General features: G+C 42.5%; 1 protein-coding gene across 1 annotated transcript in view; it reads right to left on the bottom strand.

Annotated features, from left to right (window-relative positions):
• Positions 1 to 12,651, bottom strand: part of tmem145 (transmembrane protein 145) — a 33,154-nt gene extending 20,503 nt beyond the window's left edge. The window contains exons 1-3 of the mRNA XM_070835992.1: positions 12,541 to 12,651; positions 1,802 to 1,876; positions 1,217 to 1,294 (exon numbers count right to left, since the gene is read on the bottom strand). Coding sequence (XP_070692093.1) covers positions 1,217 to 1,294; positions 1,802 to 1,876; positions 12,541 to 12,651 — 264 coding nt within the window. The remainder of the gene's footprint in view (positions 1 to 1,216; positions 1,295 to 1,801; positions 1,877 to 12,540) is intronic.
• Positions 12,652 to 17,246: the final 4,595 nt, after the last annotated feature.

The following is a 17,246-nucleotide window of genomic DNA, read 5'->3' as shown; positions in this document are numbered from 1 at the left end:
ATAGCCCTAATAACTGTTTGAAACAGTTTTACTCTACACTGCTTTAATAACACAAGAAACAGTTCTGTCAGATGGTGGTTAAGCAGAGCTTTAAAAGGGGTGAGCGGATGGTACTGGCATATGTCTACAGTAAATGGTTGCATGATACATTATTCATTGGTTGTGAAAGCAATTTAATGTTGATTTTATAGACTGTATCGTGTTATATCCCATAGTACCAAGCTGACTGTGGCAGATACAGGCCAATACAATAAAGATGAAGGACTTACGTGCGCTACTCTGAGGCCAATATTACATGACTCCACTCTATCAGCTCAGAAAGTCAAAGATCTCAGACCTAAGACTCTAATTATAGAATCGACCAGATATTAAAACTACAAATTTCACAGACCGTGGAAAGGAGAGTACGTTTGTAAACCCGCTACAATGTGGGAACTCTCCAAATGCATACAGTGAAATCTGTTAAGTGCGTGGAAAGATATGCATTTTTTGTTGCTTTGGCTCTGCACTCGAAAAGATTGCATTTGAAATAAAACCCCGGCTATGAGGCTGAAGTGCTGACTTTCACTTTTAAGGGCGTTCAAGTATTGTTCACCCAGTGATATTGTTGGGCGAACAATATCAATATCAATCATAACCTAATTTTGAACAGTGCAGCGGCACAAAGACAGGGTTGTATCGCCCAATATGGATGTAAATATCCTCAAATCAAGGCTGATGGCCAAAACTTTACCCTTTTAATCACCGTTTTATCTAGGTTCTAAGCAATGGGCCAAAAACAACAAATATATGTCAGTGTCCAAATATTTGTGAACTTTACTAAAATGGTTGCACTGCTGCTTTCCAAATCAGAAAATAGACGTCCATCTGCAGAAAATCTTCCTCCTGTCATTTACTGTGGAGCAGCTCCAGTTCAGACAGAACTCTCTGTTCACCAACATGAATTGTACCCTCCATGATCACTGCATGTATCATCAATAATACATCATTGCCTGTGAGTGAAAAGCCTTTCAGGAACTGGGAAAGACAGCTTTGTTTTATTCCGAGCAGCGTGAGCAGTGTGAGATCTTTTAGTTCAAGTCAAAATTGGAAAATTACCTAAATTGGAGTCACAGGGCTTCTTCATTACAACAGTGGCATGAGAATTAGTGAATGGAGGTGCATTTCTTTTACATAACTGTCTAAAGACATAATGCAAAGGGTGTCAGTATCTCACCTTTTCAGGCCGCTTGTACACAGCAGGCCACTGAGAACTGTCATCAAAGTAGAGCAATATGTTCTGACAGCAGCGAGACTGCACAGAGGAGAGACAGATAGAGAGAGAGAGAGAGAGCTTAGAGAGTGCACAGATCAGAGAGGAGGCAGTGAGACGGTTTGAGATTTATACGACAAAAACTGTTTCCAAAGTCTGCAGGCTACAACAGCAGAGCAAAGCATGGGTAAAAGAAGACAGAGCGGAAGAGCAAAACAGACGCATAGAAAGACAGAGCGGGGGAGAGGAAAAAGGAGAAGGAGGGGATATAAAAAGAGGACGAGGCGGGTAAAGCAGGAACAGCCGGAGGAAGAAGAGGGGAGAGAAAGAGCGATGGCATCAGTTTAGAGAGAGAGAACTAGTTGAGAGGAAGGTACTGAAGTAGGGAAAAGAAAGGACGAAGGCAGAAGAAACGACACTTGTGTTGCCAGAGAGGAAAGCGAGGCCAAGCTGAGGCAATGTGGAAAAACGGACTGAAAAGAAAAGATTTAAAACAAATCGATGATGCAGACACACACACACACACACAGCTGCAGTGAGCCATCCTACCTTTGGATAGCGGAACCGGAAGTCCAGACGTCCAAAGTCGGTGAGAAAGCAGAAGCGAGTGAGGAAAACCCAGTCCTGGAGAGAGAAGGAGAAGAAAATGAATGAAAGTCTATTTTACACGAGCCCTCCTACATTAAGAAGCATCTCAGCTCTCTGTGATGAGACGCTGGAAGTTTTTGGTACAGTTGCACTCTGAAATGTCCCAGTTAAATGTCCTCGTAAGTGCTCCTCCAAAAGGCAAACACTTTCAAAAGGAGTGAAGGGAAGTGAGCAGGTTGACGTAATTGCCCCATCAGCCATGTTTTTTTTAGCTTGATAAAAGTGTTAATTTACGCAGAATTCATGGCATGTTAGTCTCACTTGAGGTATTAAAGTACTGAACGGCTTTGTGCAACGGATGAATTCACACGTCGGCCACTGATGAAGTCAAGGGATGACGAGAGAAATACGTCACAGCCTAGATTCATTCAAGTTGAGACATTTCACTCAAAACCACAAATGTCAGCCGGCAGTAGAGGAAGACTCAGGGGTCAGTAGCATTTATTGTCTGAAAGCATGAATGTCTGTGCTTATGTTTGTGCCATCTATTAGGATGTGAGGTACAGTGTTGCACAGGATGAGTGAAAACAGTGACCTGCTGGTGACGCACATCAATCCATCCAATGGATGCTGAGATATTTCAGTCGACAATAGTGAAGTGAATGACCGACACAACAACAGACCGACAGACTGACATTGGCATTCAGTGCGCTTATAGAGGAGGGAAAAGAAACCGTTAAAAAGAGAAAAAGAGAAGAAAGAAAACAAAAAGTCATAAAAGCGCTAATAAGGAAGAGAAAGAGAAGGAGAGGGGAGGGGGGGAGGGGAGGGGACACAGAGGGACAGAGTTTCACTGAAGTTTAAGAGGAGGTAGGAGAGAAGCAATAAAAAAAAAAAGGTTAGGGTAGAAGAGAAAGCAGCAGAAGTGGCGAGGAGGGAGGCAGTGCCGAGAGGGTAAACTTTTAGAGAGGGTAAACAGAGAGGGCATTAAGGGGCTGCTGAGCACATTAACACAGGAGAGAGGAAACCCATTCGTTGTTAATATTATTCAGCCATAAGCTTGGCAGCATGAGACCAGATAATAGTGCTGATAGTGTGCTTCGCTGAGCTTACATAAGGCACTGCAGCAGCATCGGCATGGCAGATCAGTCAGTGGTGGTCTATATATACACTCACATACATACATATATCTTATTTATTTATTTATCTGTAGAAGGCATTTATACATTCTGTAGATATGGATCACAGTGCTGAACGCAGCACATCACTTATATGCTGTTTACACACACGCCTGTTTTATCTGGAGGACTGTCCGGTGTGAGTAAGATGAAGAGTTTTGAAGCAGAATGAGACATCAAGTGTTTCACAAAAATTAATTACTAGTCTTCTAAAATTAGTAGAAAAAAATGAATTTAGACTAGTGGCGCTAGAGAGAGGCTGGATTCAAACCTAAAATACAACAGATTTATGGTGAACGCCTTTTAGTCCATAGAAGTCGACCCTTTTTTCTTCTGTTGGTCAACAGAAGATTAATCAGCAACAATTTGCTAATTGTTCAATTGTTTAGGTCATTTTGAGTCATTTTAGTAAACTGAACACATTTTTAACTGTAATATGAACATTTCAACATGGGCTTTATTAATCCAAACATCTAAGAGACCAAATGATTAATCAATTAATCCAGTAGGAAACATCACTTGTCGCAGCCTTGATTATACAAAACGTCCCAAACATGTTCAATAAATGCACCAGAGTTTAATATTAACAACACAAACAGCCACACAAGAAGTTAGTTAGAAAATATCACAGGAGGGGCTGACAAGGTGCCGCCAATGTAAGTTTGTCAGTACTTAAAATTATTGAGGTAAGTTTTCTTTCTAAATAGGTACCAATGAAACGCCTGAGCTTTGGTACCATCGTCAAGGCAGTATTATTTTTAGTATCTGAAATTAGTTAAATCCAAGTTGTGTGACCAAGTTGCCTATTAAATGCCAATTTGACACTAGAGCTAGAGATATTGGACATTAGAGAACCAATTACAATTACTTTGATAAATGCTTAGTTATTGCCAAGCATTTTCTGGCTCTCAAATGTGATAATTTGCTGCTTTTTCTTCTCTTAAATACAAGTAAACTGAATACTTTGTGGTTTCAGACTGTGATTTTTAAAAATTATTTTCTTACATTTTATGGACCAAACAATTATTCAAGGAAATTACAGCAGATTAATATATAATGAAAATAATCGATAGTTGCAGGCCTTTCCTGATTTACTGCAGAACAGGAACCAACTTTCAAAACTTGACTATGTAGACACTCAAAGCTGCAGACAAAGTACTGACTGCTGTTTAAAGTACTGAGCCTCAGCACTCAGATACTGATTTGGTGTGTGACGGCTCGTGCTTTCCTGCAATACCCAATCCTAACAGGAGTACGATCATTTATCTGGATATGAGGACAAAACTGATATTCATTTATCATGAAACACAAACGTCAGTTGAACAGTTCAATTATTCCACTGCAATGTAAATTTCAAGAGTAGGAAATCACAATTGCACAGTATATAAATAACATAGTCCCTGGTGATGAGAGACTCTCTCATATCAGGTTATTATATAATATTGATGCATCTCCAAGTTTTACCTCAGGTGATGTTTCTTTTCCCTTAAATCAATTGTACTCTTCAAATGTTAACACAAGCAGATCCAAAACATGACCACAACCGTGTTCGCATTCTGTTTCCATTCATCCAACCACACACAGAGGAGTCTGTTGCACATTTCAGCCTCTTCAAGGACTCCAGTTCTCCTCTTCCATATTAAAACAGGCCTTCAGGTTGGATGTTATGAACTCTTGATATCCACCCAACCAGCAAAACTCCCCGTGCACCATTATACTGTAATTACCTCTGCCCTGCGTTCTTCCTACATAAACAAGCACAGTAATTTCTGTGCTGAGAAATAAAGTGCAACCAGAGCAGTGTAGCGTGGCTAGCACCGCTGCCTCCATATATCACAGCAAACAAAACCGCAGCCATATTTCAGCTGCTGCCAGCCTCCTTCATCCCCCTGAGCCTCTGGGTTATAATTCATGGCAAACTCCTAAAGTCACTGAAGCCCGAGACTCACTCCCACCTCTGTGCGTTGTCCCCGGTGACGCGTACCACTGTAACCATGACAACCGGGGCAGCAGAGGGAAGCATTGACCAACAGATGAATCCCTGGAGAGAGGAGAGAAGGGTGGTCTGGTTGGGATAGTGGGGGGTATCATTTAACTCACCCCCACAGGCTGGGACTGTGAGAGACCCCCTGTCGGACACAAACACAAACACACACACAGAATTACCCACGAGCATCTGTCACACATGCATACACTCATCCATGCACACCTTCTCACACGCATCGTAACAAACGTCAGACTTCACCCCCCCCCCACCCCCCCTTTATTGTCATAGCAACCACAGCATGTTTGCAGCTGCCATAGAAACATTAAAAGGCCAAACCCTTCATTAACAGGCAAACTCTTTTATTTTGTCCCGCTCTAACACGCTTGTCCTTCAAATTCAAAAACCCAGTAAGCAGTAGTATACAGCTCCGACTAAACACTGCTGTTCAAAGAAGATAATTAGTTAGACTTTCTACTTGATACATGAGCCAATTCATGGAGCACACACACACACGCAAACATACAGACACACACATACCCACACACCGAAGGACACGTGGCCATTGATTGTGAATCTCAAGCATCCACCCCAGTAGTTTCTAAACCACAATAGGAAATTGATCAGTGGGGCTGCACATTAAACCGAATGTGATGAATTATCAGAATCATAATTTTTGAGTTTAATCAAGTCACTACTTTCAGTGAATGTCCACAACCAATGACATCTAAACAGTACATGAACCAACAGCCCACTATCTTTAACTGGTCATACAACACTGTGATTAAACTGGACTATATCAGACGTGAGCAAACATGAGAAAGGAAATACAATACATGGCCAAAAGTATGTGGACAGCCAAACATTGCACCCATTTGACATTGTGGAAAAATTTCATTTCTAAGCCATGGACACTAAAAAGCTGCAATAACAGCCTCTGCTCTGTGAGGAATGCTTTCCATAGAATTTCACAGCCAGGCTGCAGGGATTTTCTACCTCTCAGCCACAGGAGCATTAGTGAGGTCAGGCGCTGATGTTGGGTGATAAGTCCTGGCTCGCAGTCGGCGTTCCACTTCATCCCAAAGGTGTTTGGTGGGGGTCGAGGTCAAAGCTCTTTGCAGGCCAGTCAAGTATTTCCTTAACAAACTCAGAAAACCATTTCTTTAGAGATCTGGCTCTGTGCAGGCGTATGGGGGCATTGTCATGTTGAAACAGGAGAGTCTCTTCTCCAAACTGCCACATCCATTCGTTCCAGCTTCTCGAATGTGAGGATTTAAGATTAAACTGAATATTTCTAGGTTTTGAACGTTTGGTCATGGGAATATGGAAGAATGGGCTGTACGTTGGGCTTTAGATAGAATTTTAACACACATTTTCACTATTTTCTGACATTTTATGTCAGTGTAAGTTCAATGATTAATTGAGAAAATATAATGCTTAGGAAAATAATTGTTATTTGCAACCCTAAACCATGAAATACTGTCTTGGTGCACAAATACTTATGACATACATTTGGCTGCATAGTGCCCTGACGCACAACATAAAAATATTTCCATATCACCCAGCTCTATACAGTTTTCATTATCAATTAATCATTTAAATAATTTTGCGAAATGGCAAATATTTAGTGATTGTAAAGTAAATAGTTTTGGAGGGTTTGGACTGTTGGTCAGACAACACAAGTAATCTGAAGACGTCACCAAGTGTTCTGGGATATTGTGACATTTTCTAGACAAAATGATATTTGCAGATTATTTAAAAAAAAATCACCAGTTGCAGCCCTGAAACGTTAGTGAGAGGAGAAGCAATAACGAATAAACAATTAGTAGACAATCACCAGTTAATTGTTTGAGCTATTTTTCGACATTCTTTTGAAGATTTGTTGCCTTCCTTTTCCAGTCATGTCTTTAGGTTTTAGAGTGTTGGTTGGACAAAACAAGCAATTTGGTCAAAATCCCTTTAATGACACAGGGACCTTGTGATGAGCATTTTCTACCGTTTCTGACATTGTAGACCAAGCGATCAGATGAGAAAATAATCAGCAGATTAATCGATGACGTTTCTGCACAATGGAGTCAGGATATGTTTAGCTTAAAGAGTAATCCAGTGATGAACCACTGCACTCCTTTAACAGTGTCAGACTCATGACGCACAGATTTTTAAAAAATTGAGGCAGCAGAGCCAGAGATATCCTTCCTTGGCAAAACATGGTAGTGGCCACAGAGGTCTTGTAAAACTCACAACCCACAACCTCAGATTTGACACTCTAGAGCCTCAGAAGGTTTTACATAACCTTGTTCACATATGTGGTAGCAGTAGCAGTAATAGTAGTAGTAGTACTCCCTGAGACCTGTGAGCAGACTTTGATGTGTAAAATCGGTGGAGTTCCCCTTTAAAGGCAGATCACTGTGTCTAACAAAGCAGAGACAGCCTCAACAAGCCAGCACAGCTCACATAGCTGTTAGATATCCCACCGATGTCAACAAGTAAACCAAGCGGACACTAGTTAGCCCTGCGTAGCTTGTGTGTGTGTGAGTGTGTGTGCGGAGAGTAGAAGAGAAACTAAGCCCTGGAGAACAGGAGCAGTGGATGAGGTGTCTACCTTAATCCCCTTTTAGTCTTCTTATTTCTCCATGGCCACTGCATTGTGATGCAGAATCACTCAGCCACCTCCCCAAGTGTGTGTGCGTGCTTGCACATGTATGTGTGTGTGTGTGTGTGTGTGTGTGTGTGTGTGTGTGCGTGCTTGCACATGTGGGTGTGTGTGTGTGTGTATACGTACACCTCATTAATCAAACCCCATGCCTTGATGCAGTATCCGGTCAATTCAGCATCTCTCCGTCTCATTCCCACTGTCTTTCTCTTTCTTTCTTTCTACTTCCCTCGCATTTTCTGGCCTTTTATCTCAGTAGCTTTTCTGTCTTTTTCCCTCTTTCTCTCCAGATCCCTGTTTGCTTGCTAAGCCTCATTAACAATTAATTACCAATCAGCTAGTCAAGTCACCCCTGGACCGCTGGGCTTCTCAATGATTCATTAGTCAGGGTTACACAACGCTGCGACACATAAACACACTCACGCAGCGACACACACACACACACACACCACAAACACATGCAAGCTCTGTCCCTCTCTGCCTCTCGGGGTGTTTCACAGGGGCACACATGGACTTTGTAGACATGCAAACGCACAAATGCACGCACCCACACATACACACACACACACACACACTACAGCAAGCATATGGACACATGAAAACACTCCCTCACATGCACATACCTGTATCTAATCACAATGTGCTCATTAAAAAGAGATGCAGGAAAACTGATTGAGTTGGAAACACTATGCATACAGGGTTCCCTAAACATACTTCAATGTAACTTGAAGGATTTTTAGTGACTTTGAAAGTCTAGTTTGCTGAAATTGAAGAATTTAGAACGGGTATATTTAAAGATAAGACATGACATTAATTACAATAAGACATCACATACCAGGCCTCTTTACTTTATTATCCTATTAACTCCAGAAATCCTGCATCTCAAAAACGGCTGCCATGCCAACCCCGACGTCCATCACAGTGTTTTTTTTTCTTTTTTTCCTCAGGATGTTGATTTTAGGATGGAGAGAGTCCCAGTGACCCGAGGCACGCTGATGAATATGGGCGCTAGATTTTTTTTTTTTTTTTTTAAATTGGAAGAGGAACTTTCAAGGGCATCTGTTCATTTTCATTAATTTTCAAAAGGAAAGAAGTTTAAAGACCTTTCTGGTCTAATCCACCCTTTTCCATTACCGGTGGAAACAGTTCTAACCTGTCTGTCGACAGCCACATTTTTAACAGCATTTCAGTCCTGATTCTCTAAACCCACACAATCTATTCCCCAAAGGAATGCAGAAAACTGAGTGATTGATTTTGAATTCAAAAGCGCAATTTCAAAGAGTGTAAGGGGTTCCATTTTCCATTGAAGTTATACTTCTACTTATTTTACTGAGCTGTGGTCAATCAATTTTAATTCGTGATTTGGCCAAACAACAAAAAAGAAGCTTGTCTGTTGTCTGGTTAATGAATTCTCTGGACTAACTGTACTTGTGTTCTACTTTCTAAACCACGAGTACGTGCTTGAAGCTTCATTTCTAGAAAATACTTACAATTTAAATTACCATTACAACATTGGTCAGAAAAATCGCAATTACATATTTTCACAAAATCAATCAGTCTTTTGGAAACTGAGGTTTGCCACCTGCAACTGCAAGTGTGAGCCGTCAAAATGTAACAGAGCAACACCTCAGCCCAGCCAAAGGTCAGACGAGGACTTTGCCTTTGTAGAAAGTTACAAATCAGCATGCTGCAGACTCGTTCAGCTCAATGGATCCTGACACAAGGGGAAACAGGATGAAGCTCGGTGTGGATTTACTGCCTTGCTCATGGGTCCTGGCACTGTCGGCTGCTGAAGGAGTGTGAGTGTTTTTAAATTGTTTCCCAGCTAGGGTGACCTTCCTCTGACCTTAAAGACACCATAGCCCCTCAAAGGGATGTTTTATCAGTGCCTCCACACGCCATGAGCCTCCGAAGCTAATTGTGGACATCGACCAGTCCAAATAGAGCCAGCGACCAGTCTGAAGCACAGATGCCTTTGGATAACTTTGCCTGTCTTTCTCTATATTCCTCCACTCCAAAGTTTAACAGTTCACCCGTCCCAGTGAGGTGAATTACATTTGTCAATTTACAGCTCTGCACAAACTCTGCCTTCACCTCTGCAGACACCGATACAGCTACAGCATCGAGGGATTGAAGCGGAGTGTTTTTGTGTGCGAGTGCTGTCTGTGTGTGTGTGTGTGTGTGTGTAAATCTGAGCGAGAGAGAGAGAGAGAGAGAGAGAGGATGTGGAGTGGAGTTAGTGGGTGACCTTGGGGCAGGAATGAATGAGCAAGACTGATGATGTGTTAAACTATACACACACACAAACACACACAAAATATCAATATGTCAAGTCTGGTGTTGCCTGATGTCATTCACAGCGCTGTGCTGTTTCGCTTAGGTTGTCAAAGGATCCCAGAACGGTTCAAAAGATCAAGAATAAGGCGACAAAACAGACCAAAAGGTTGAAGAAACATTTTGAATAGAAAGAACTCAGAACATCTCCACTTTTTATTAAATTGTTTACTCCAGATAATTAATTTCTTCATTCTAATTTGTCTGACTTCACAGTAAAGCTAAAGCAATCGCTCAATTAATCAATTAATTCATCAACAGAAAATTCATCAGAAACTATTTTGATAATCGTTCAAGTCATTTTCACGCAAAAAAAGCCAAAAATCCATTGGCACCAGCCTCTCAGATGTAAATATTTGCTGCTTTTTGCCTTTTATGACAGTAATCTGAATATCTTTGGCTTTTTGGGTGTTGACTGGACAAAACAAGCTGTAGGATGACATCACTTCTGGAAGTTGCAATGGACATTTTTCACTATTCGCTTAACATTTCATAAACAAAACAATTTATAGAATAACTGAATTAACCTAATGATGAAAATAATTGTTTGTTGCAGTCTTCAATGTAGTTTAACTACTGAATTTACTTATTTAGGTAAAACCTCTTTTAATTGGGGCCTTGCATAACAAGACAGGTTGGTTAAAACTGTATTTTTATTTACTGCAGAGGACTAGAATGAGCAGATGTCCTCCTAGTCATGAGCTGGAGAGTCACACACACACACACATACACACACACACACACTTGGAAGTTGCCCAATTCAACCTATTGCCGGCCACTGAGCAGCTCCACTGGAGCAGGTGCAGATTCAGCGCTGCGTTCAAGGGCATCTCAACAGCGGTGATGGATGGATGAGAGCCTCTGCTTCAATTTATCCATTCAGATTCCTGTCGACATCCTGGGGATCCAAACTGGTGCCTTCAATCTCTCACTTCATGGCACATTTTTATTAAAATTGTGAACACAACAAGTCCGCGAGCTTGAGTGACAATTAAAGCTTGTTCCTTAAAACTACCTGGCGTCTGATTCGGAGTCTGTTCTTTGTGCTTTTTTAGAGGGAGCCAAGTAAGGTGATATACAAGTAAGGCGATATACTGGTGCTCAATAGCAAAGTATTTCAAGGTTGGGTCTTTTTGCTGCCAAGTCACATTTTGGCAACACATGAAAATCTGTAGTACATGGAGCACCTGAGCACATGTGATTATATGATTGCTTTTTTTTTTTTCTCTTTTACAACCGTACCTTCCATGATATGATGACCTGAGCCGAACAGTGCAACATCACAGTCCCCTCTCCTGCTGTAGGTCACCCAGCAGCCCCACTGTGGCAGCCACAGATCACAGCTGGCCGCGGTGCCTCATGACAGAGATGATCAATTCAACCAATGAAGGCAATTTTAAGCAAAAACACCAAACATCTAGAGCTTCCCAAGTGTGAACATCTGCTGCTTTTTCATGGTTTACATCACCGTCAGATGCATTTGCACATGTTGCCTTGGGCTCTGGGGAACTGCTGCTATCATATCCATTCTGTGTTATGTTTGTGCGATCTATGTGGCATGTTTGTTAAACATTCATTTTCTCCCCCCCCCCCCCCCCCCCCCCCCCCCACTCTGGTTCTCACTGACTGAAAGGTCAAACGTGTCCCCTGCTGCTCCAGAGAGGTAAATACTCCGACTCCCCCTGCACAGTCTCGGCAGCAATTCCAGCAGAATAACCAGGATGGTTTGAACCATGAAGAAGGATCTGAATTAAGGCTCACTCGCCGGTGTTGTTTGTTACAGAGGCTGCTTTGTCTGCAGAGTGGCCTGCCTTGTTGAACTCGCAACAAAATGGTAGACAGCCCTATTGCACTACTCATCAATGTCAAACTTGATCCACAAACTCGTGAGAATGCGAACCGGAGATGTGGAACAGCAGGTGGTAGCCTCCTGCGTTACAAACGGCCCGGGGGCTCACAGCGTCTGCACACTTAACATCTCAACTCGTCAGGGCAGCGATGGTGCTGATCCGTCTGAAAACAGCACAGAAACCCCCCCGAGCAGGTTGGACCGACGGATCAGCCAAATGACGCACACCTGTAACGGCTCCTCTGATCATAAACACAAACACCGCCGAGCATCTACACCAGCACCGTGCACGTAAGGCTGGATTCGGGTTGAGGATGAGGAGTCGCTGCCGGGGAGGCTCGGTGGGCAGCGGCGGGCTGGTGGGATGCCGCTGAATGGGGCTACAATGATGCCAAAGACCATCACAATGAGGGGGAAATATACGCCACAGATGACACGCACGCAGATGGCGCGCAACATCAAGGCAGAGCAGAGGTGAGGGTGCCTCATATGGCGGCTGGAAACAGACATGACAATATCCGAGGCAACTTAACGGGGGATCGGCGGCAGCCCCTCCGTCCACCCGCGGTCCGGTCCTCCACAGAGACACCTGCGTGCGGATACGCAGTCCAGTCCCCCCCTTCCCACTCCTGTCAGTCCGCGGCGGTGTCATTGTCGCAAGTAGCAACTAATTAAAGAGGTAAAGAGGGAAAAACAACTCACGTCTTTGGTGTTGACGATGCCTTTCACGTATTTCCCGACAACCGAGTCCACGCAGAAGACGCTGGACAGCACGGCCAGGCACAGGAGTCTCTCCCCGACCCTCACCTCCATCTTTCTCTCTCCCCCGCTGTCGCTCATCTGCTCCTCGGCTCTCTGAAGCCTGGCTCTGAGCGGGAGCGCGCACGGAGGCAGGGCGCGAGCACGGAGAGAGAGAGAGAGAGAGGGGAGCCAGGCGCGTTCACGCTGGTCCCCTCCATGCATGTGGCTCCTCTCCAGCAGCTGTGTGTGTGTGTGTGTGTGTGTGTGTGTGTGTGTGTGTGTGTGTGTGTGTAGAAAGAGTGCGCGCTCCCGCCTGGCCTGCGCTCGTGCTTTGAGAATGCGACACGCTCACACACATTAAAAATGCCATCGCTGATTGCAATCATGTTTTCATTGGAGGTCACACACTTCTAATGAAGTGGCGCTGAGACGGGTGACGCCTGGCCTCCTGGCTCACATTATTATTTCACTAATCAGCAGGACATATATCAACAGGAACGGAACCTAATTGGCTCTTAATGCTCCTGGATTTCTTTGACAGGAGGTGACTGTTTTCACAGAGTCCGCCGCTAAAACAGCAGAGGAGGAAATAGCAGGCTGTCAGCACCATGTGAAATACTCTGTCACAAGTATAATCCCTGTATTCCAAATGTGCATAAGTACGGGTACAAGAATATCAGATAAAAATGTACTTAAAGTAGCTAAAGTTGTGCAGAATGTCCACAACTGTGTTATTATTGATATGTATATTACTGGATTTTAGTTACCTTATGTTGCAGCTGGACAGAGTAGAGATACAGTTCTACTAAAGTTTTACACTGTTTGGTAGATTATTCTGTACAAAAGCAACAGGATCATCATACTTTTCATGTGTTGCAAAGTAAATCCAGCTGTCATATAAATAAAGTGAAAACTGAAGATTTGACAAAGAAATGTGGTGAGTAGAAGCATCAAATGGAAATAGCTTCAAATAGCCTCAAACCCGTAGCGACAGCACTTGGTTACTTTGCACCTGTGTGCAAAGAAATTATGATGAATGAATAATAGCACAGAGAGCTCTCTGCAAATGTGTTTTTACATTTCAATCGGAGACTTTTGATGTTTAACGCTGTAACTGACCTTTCACAGAGTCCTGCCTGAATCAAGATTTTGATAAAATTCAATTAGGAGTTTTTGGTCTTCATATGCAATCATAATCAGACAAAATAAATCCAAAGCCATCCAATATACCAAGAATATCTGGGCAGCTGGATTGAATCATACTCTGCATTTCTTAATCTCAGTGCTTTTCTGTTAACCTTTAGTTTGATCAGTACTAAGAGAAGGTTAATTCATGAGCTTGAACACAACAGCAGCTTCATGGGAGAATATATTTATTTAGATAAAAATCAACAAAAGGAAGAAATGAGCCTACTCATGGCGTATCGGACACAAACGTTCTAGTATGAAACCTGCAAAGAAAATGCAGTCATATCAGTCAACCAGCAATCAATCCGATCAACAAATCTGAAGGTAAAAATATCTACATGAATCATATAATGTTTATCATACATTCGTTTTCATTCACAGGTTTGCACTTGTGGTGTTTTGAAGAAAAGAAAAATTAAAAAAGTAAAAAAAAAAAAACCAAGTAAACTCAAAACAGCTTTGTTTCCAAATCTATGGCTTGTTTCTTTTAAAAGGCTGATCTTATTCTATGCCAGAACTGCATTTCACAGTGCGAAGCAATTTGCATACGGAGTGCAGACAGGCTATGACACTGCCTGGCACCTGCATTTTCAAATATACCACTTAAAAAACACTAAACAGCAAGGACAGCACATCTGTTCCAAGACTCTGGCGGCAGTCTTTGGTTCTGCTTGAAAATGTAACCACATATGTAGAATATCTATATGATCAAATGAGTATTTCTCATTTGGAAAAGTGTCTGAGAAATGGTTGAGGTCAGTCTGATGCACTACTGCATTTGTGAAAGAATTAGGTTTCCAGCAATCTTGTTCAATCTACTTTAAAACAGGTGTTGTGATACATGGATCGATGTGGTAACTAATAAGTCCAACCTTGAGGTGATTTAAACATGAAACGATACAGCAATAAAACAGCATCATCACATTTCTGACTGAGGAAACACAAATTGTGAAAAGAAAAATGATGTGATGCTGGTACGTAACTGCACAGCTTTATGAAGCAGCTAGCCCGCGCTCGTAGCAGCATTGCACGTCACTGAAATCAGCCTAGGGCGAAGAAAACCTCAAAGTGAGGGGAGCTTTCCGAGAAGTGGAACTGAAGACGTGTGCTGTGCAAACCGATAATTGCATCAAACGACCGACGGAAAAGCAGCATTCCACTGAACTACTACTAACGTACTAAGTACTTAGTACGCACGAGGGCAATTTATCTTTACAAAGTTGTGGATCGTCAACAATTAGACACTATGAAACATAAATTTAAACAATGCTGAATCAAACGTTTTAGCTCTAATTTGCAGGCAGCACATACAGTAAGAGCAGCAGCGGAAACACAAAAATGCAAAGGATGGGGAAAACTAAAAGGTAACACTGATTATCTCTGCAAACTATGCAAAGCACCAGATGGGCTCTGTGATCCATCACCTGCAATCAGGTTAGCCTGATGCATGAGTGGTCATCAGGGGTAAGAGGCATACGGAGGTCAATAAACAGCAAGTGGGTGAATTTGACACATTTAAAAAACAAAAAAGAAAGTTTCCTAGTAGCTCACATATTTTATACAACAAAGTGCTAAATGACCAATCAACCCTGTTGGGCTTCATAGGCGGTGTGTTTTCAGTACTGATGAGGAAGTCAAGTCGATGTATACCACAGAGTAAAGCTGCTGTCCTGAAGCGGCTTGACTGCACCAAAGAGGTTGTTCTCAACGACACACGATTAAAACCACGGCCGTCGACTGTAAAGTGCTGTTCCACACGACACAAACAAAGAGGGCGAGCCCTTGTGTGAGCTCATGTTTCCCGCACACCACTAGCGTGAGCACGTGGATGAGCACATGCAGACTCCACCTGACACACACACACACACACACAAAGTAAAGAAAAGGGGAAAACGTATACAAGCTCAAGCTTAAAATACACTTGCATGGATCGACAAATCAACTACTGCAAAAGTGCAGAGTGGGCATAAACAGCGGCTAGTAAAGCAAGTACAAACTTGAGTCCAGCATCTCAGAGCGGATGAGTGTATTACTTTCTTCCTCTTCACGGCCCTGGTTCTCTCCATCAATCTGACTAAAAATATTGCAGTAAGTACTCCGAGCTGACAGAACTGAGCATGGTCTAATCCTGTAGCATGACTTTGCTGCTCAAAATCCTGCTCTTCTACGGAGGGAGGATTTTGCACTCGGAGCTTCGGCTAAATCCTATTCACCACACAGCATCCCTTCTCCACAGACCTGGCAACCCTAGCCCCGTTACCGGGCGAGGGCAGGACAGCGCCAGCATTGTTGGCATCTATATTTAGTTGGACCTGATAGAGGCATCGACCCTCCAAAGGACATTTCTGTGTATTTCAAAGTGCTTCGGTGGCAACGTGCTCAGGAGTGTCCTCAAGTTATCAAAAACAAAGTCGACCCCAAATGTGATGGTGGGTAGCAAAAAAGAAAAAAAGGAAAAACTGGACCACCAGCCAATTTTAGCTGGCCAAATACAAGTTCAGTGGCTTTTACACAGCACTCATACGATCTCTTTTCTTGGTCAGGGTCCTGGAGCTTTGCCTAAAAGCCTCTGATTTGTAGAAACAGATTGTCAGGCAGGACATACCCTGGCGCAAGAGAAGTGGTACTTTAACACACTGCATACTGTGCAGTGGAGACAACCTGAGAGGAAATCAGTGCAGCTGACGGCTGGACTTAATGGTGCCTCTCTCCCGCTCTCTTATTCCAGTTCTGCTGAAAGAGAATCTTGATTGGCTGTTCCCAGTATCAAAATAATGAAAACAAAAAAAAAAACATTTTGCACGACATCTGAGAGCTACGATTGTTGTTCAAAAGACTTACAAAGATGGAACTCAAGTTCCAAGTTCAAGTGAGCACTGTACTTCTGCATCTCAATGCATCCATCCACATATTTCACTGTAGCAATCAATAAAATGCAATCTTTGCATTAGTAATACCAGCGTTACAAAGAGCCAGCATCTAGATGGGGTGTAGTGTCCCTGTGTGATATTCTACATTTACTTTAACCTATCAGTATGCATTACTGAGAGTAGGATGTGAGTTTAATCGAAAAGGCCAAGGATGTCGGAGCAGCTGTGCCAAAGAAGCAGAGGTAAATATTGAGCACATTCACAAATGTGGTATAAACAGCACAAGATTACATTAAACATGAAAAATATAGTATACAGACCTGTAATGATTCAGGGATTGAAATACAACGATAGAAAAGAAAAAAAACAAAAGATATAAATAGCACGAGTAATACTACTGCATAGGGTTAATAAGATGATTTAAAACTGCAACAGAATCTCAAGAAACAAGTAAATCAATTCATCCAGTTTAGAGCCTTTCAGTCTGTTGTGTTTTAGCTCTGTAATTCTATTCTGGAGAGAGTCAACAGAGTTACTATCCACAAAGTGAGCTGTATTGACTGCCAAACTGGCGTAGTGGAGAACACAATGTGGAGTTATTAAGTGTGA

The sequence above is a fragment of the Pempheris klunzingeri genome, chromosome 8, assembly GCF_042242105.1.
Source record: "Pempheris klunzingeri isolate RE-2024b chromosome 8, fPemKlu1.hap1, whole genome shotgun sequence".
NCBI lineage: Eukaryota > Metazoa > Chordata > Actinopteri > Acropomatiformes > Pempheridae > Pempheris > Pempheris klunzingeri.
Note: the sequence above shows the minus strand (reverse complement) of the source record. Positions and strands in the feature narration are given on the sequence as shown.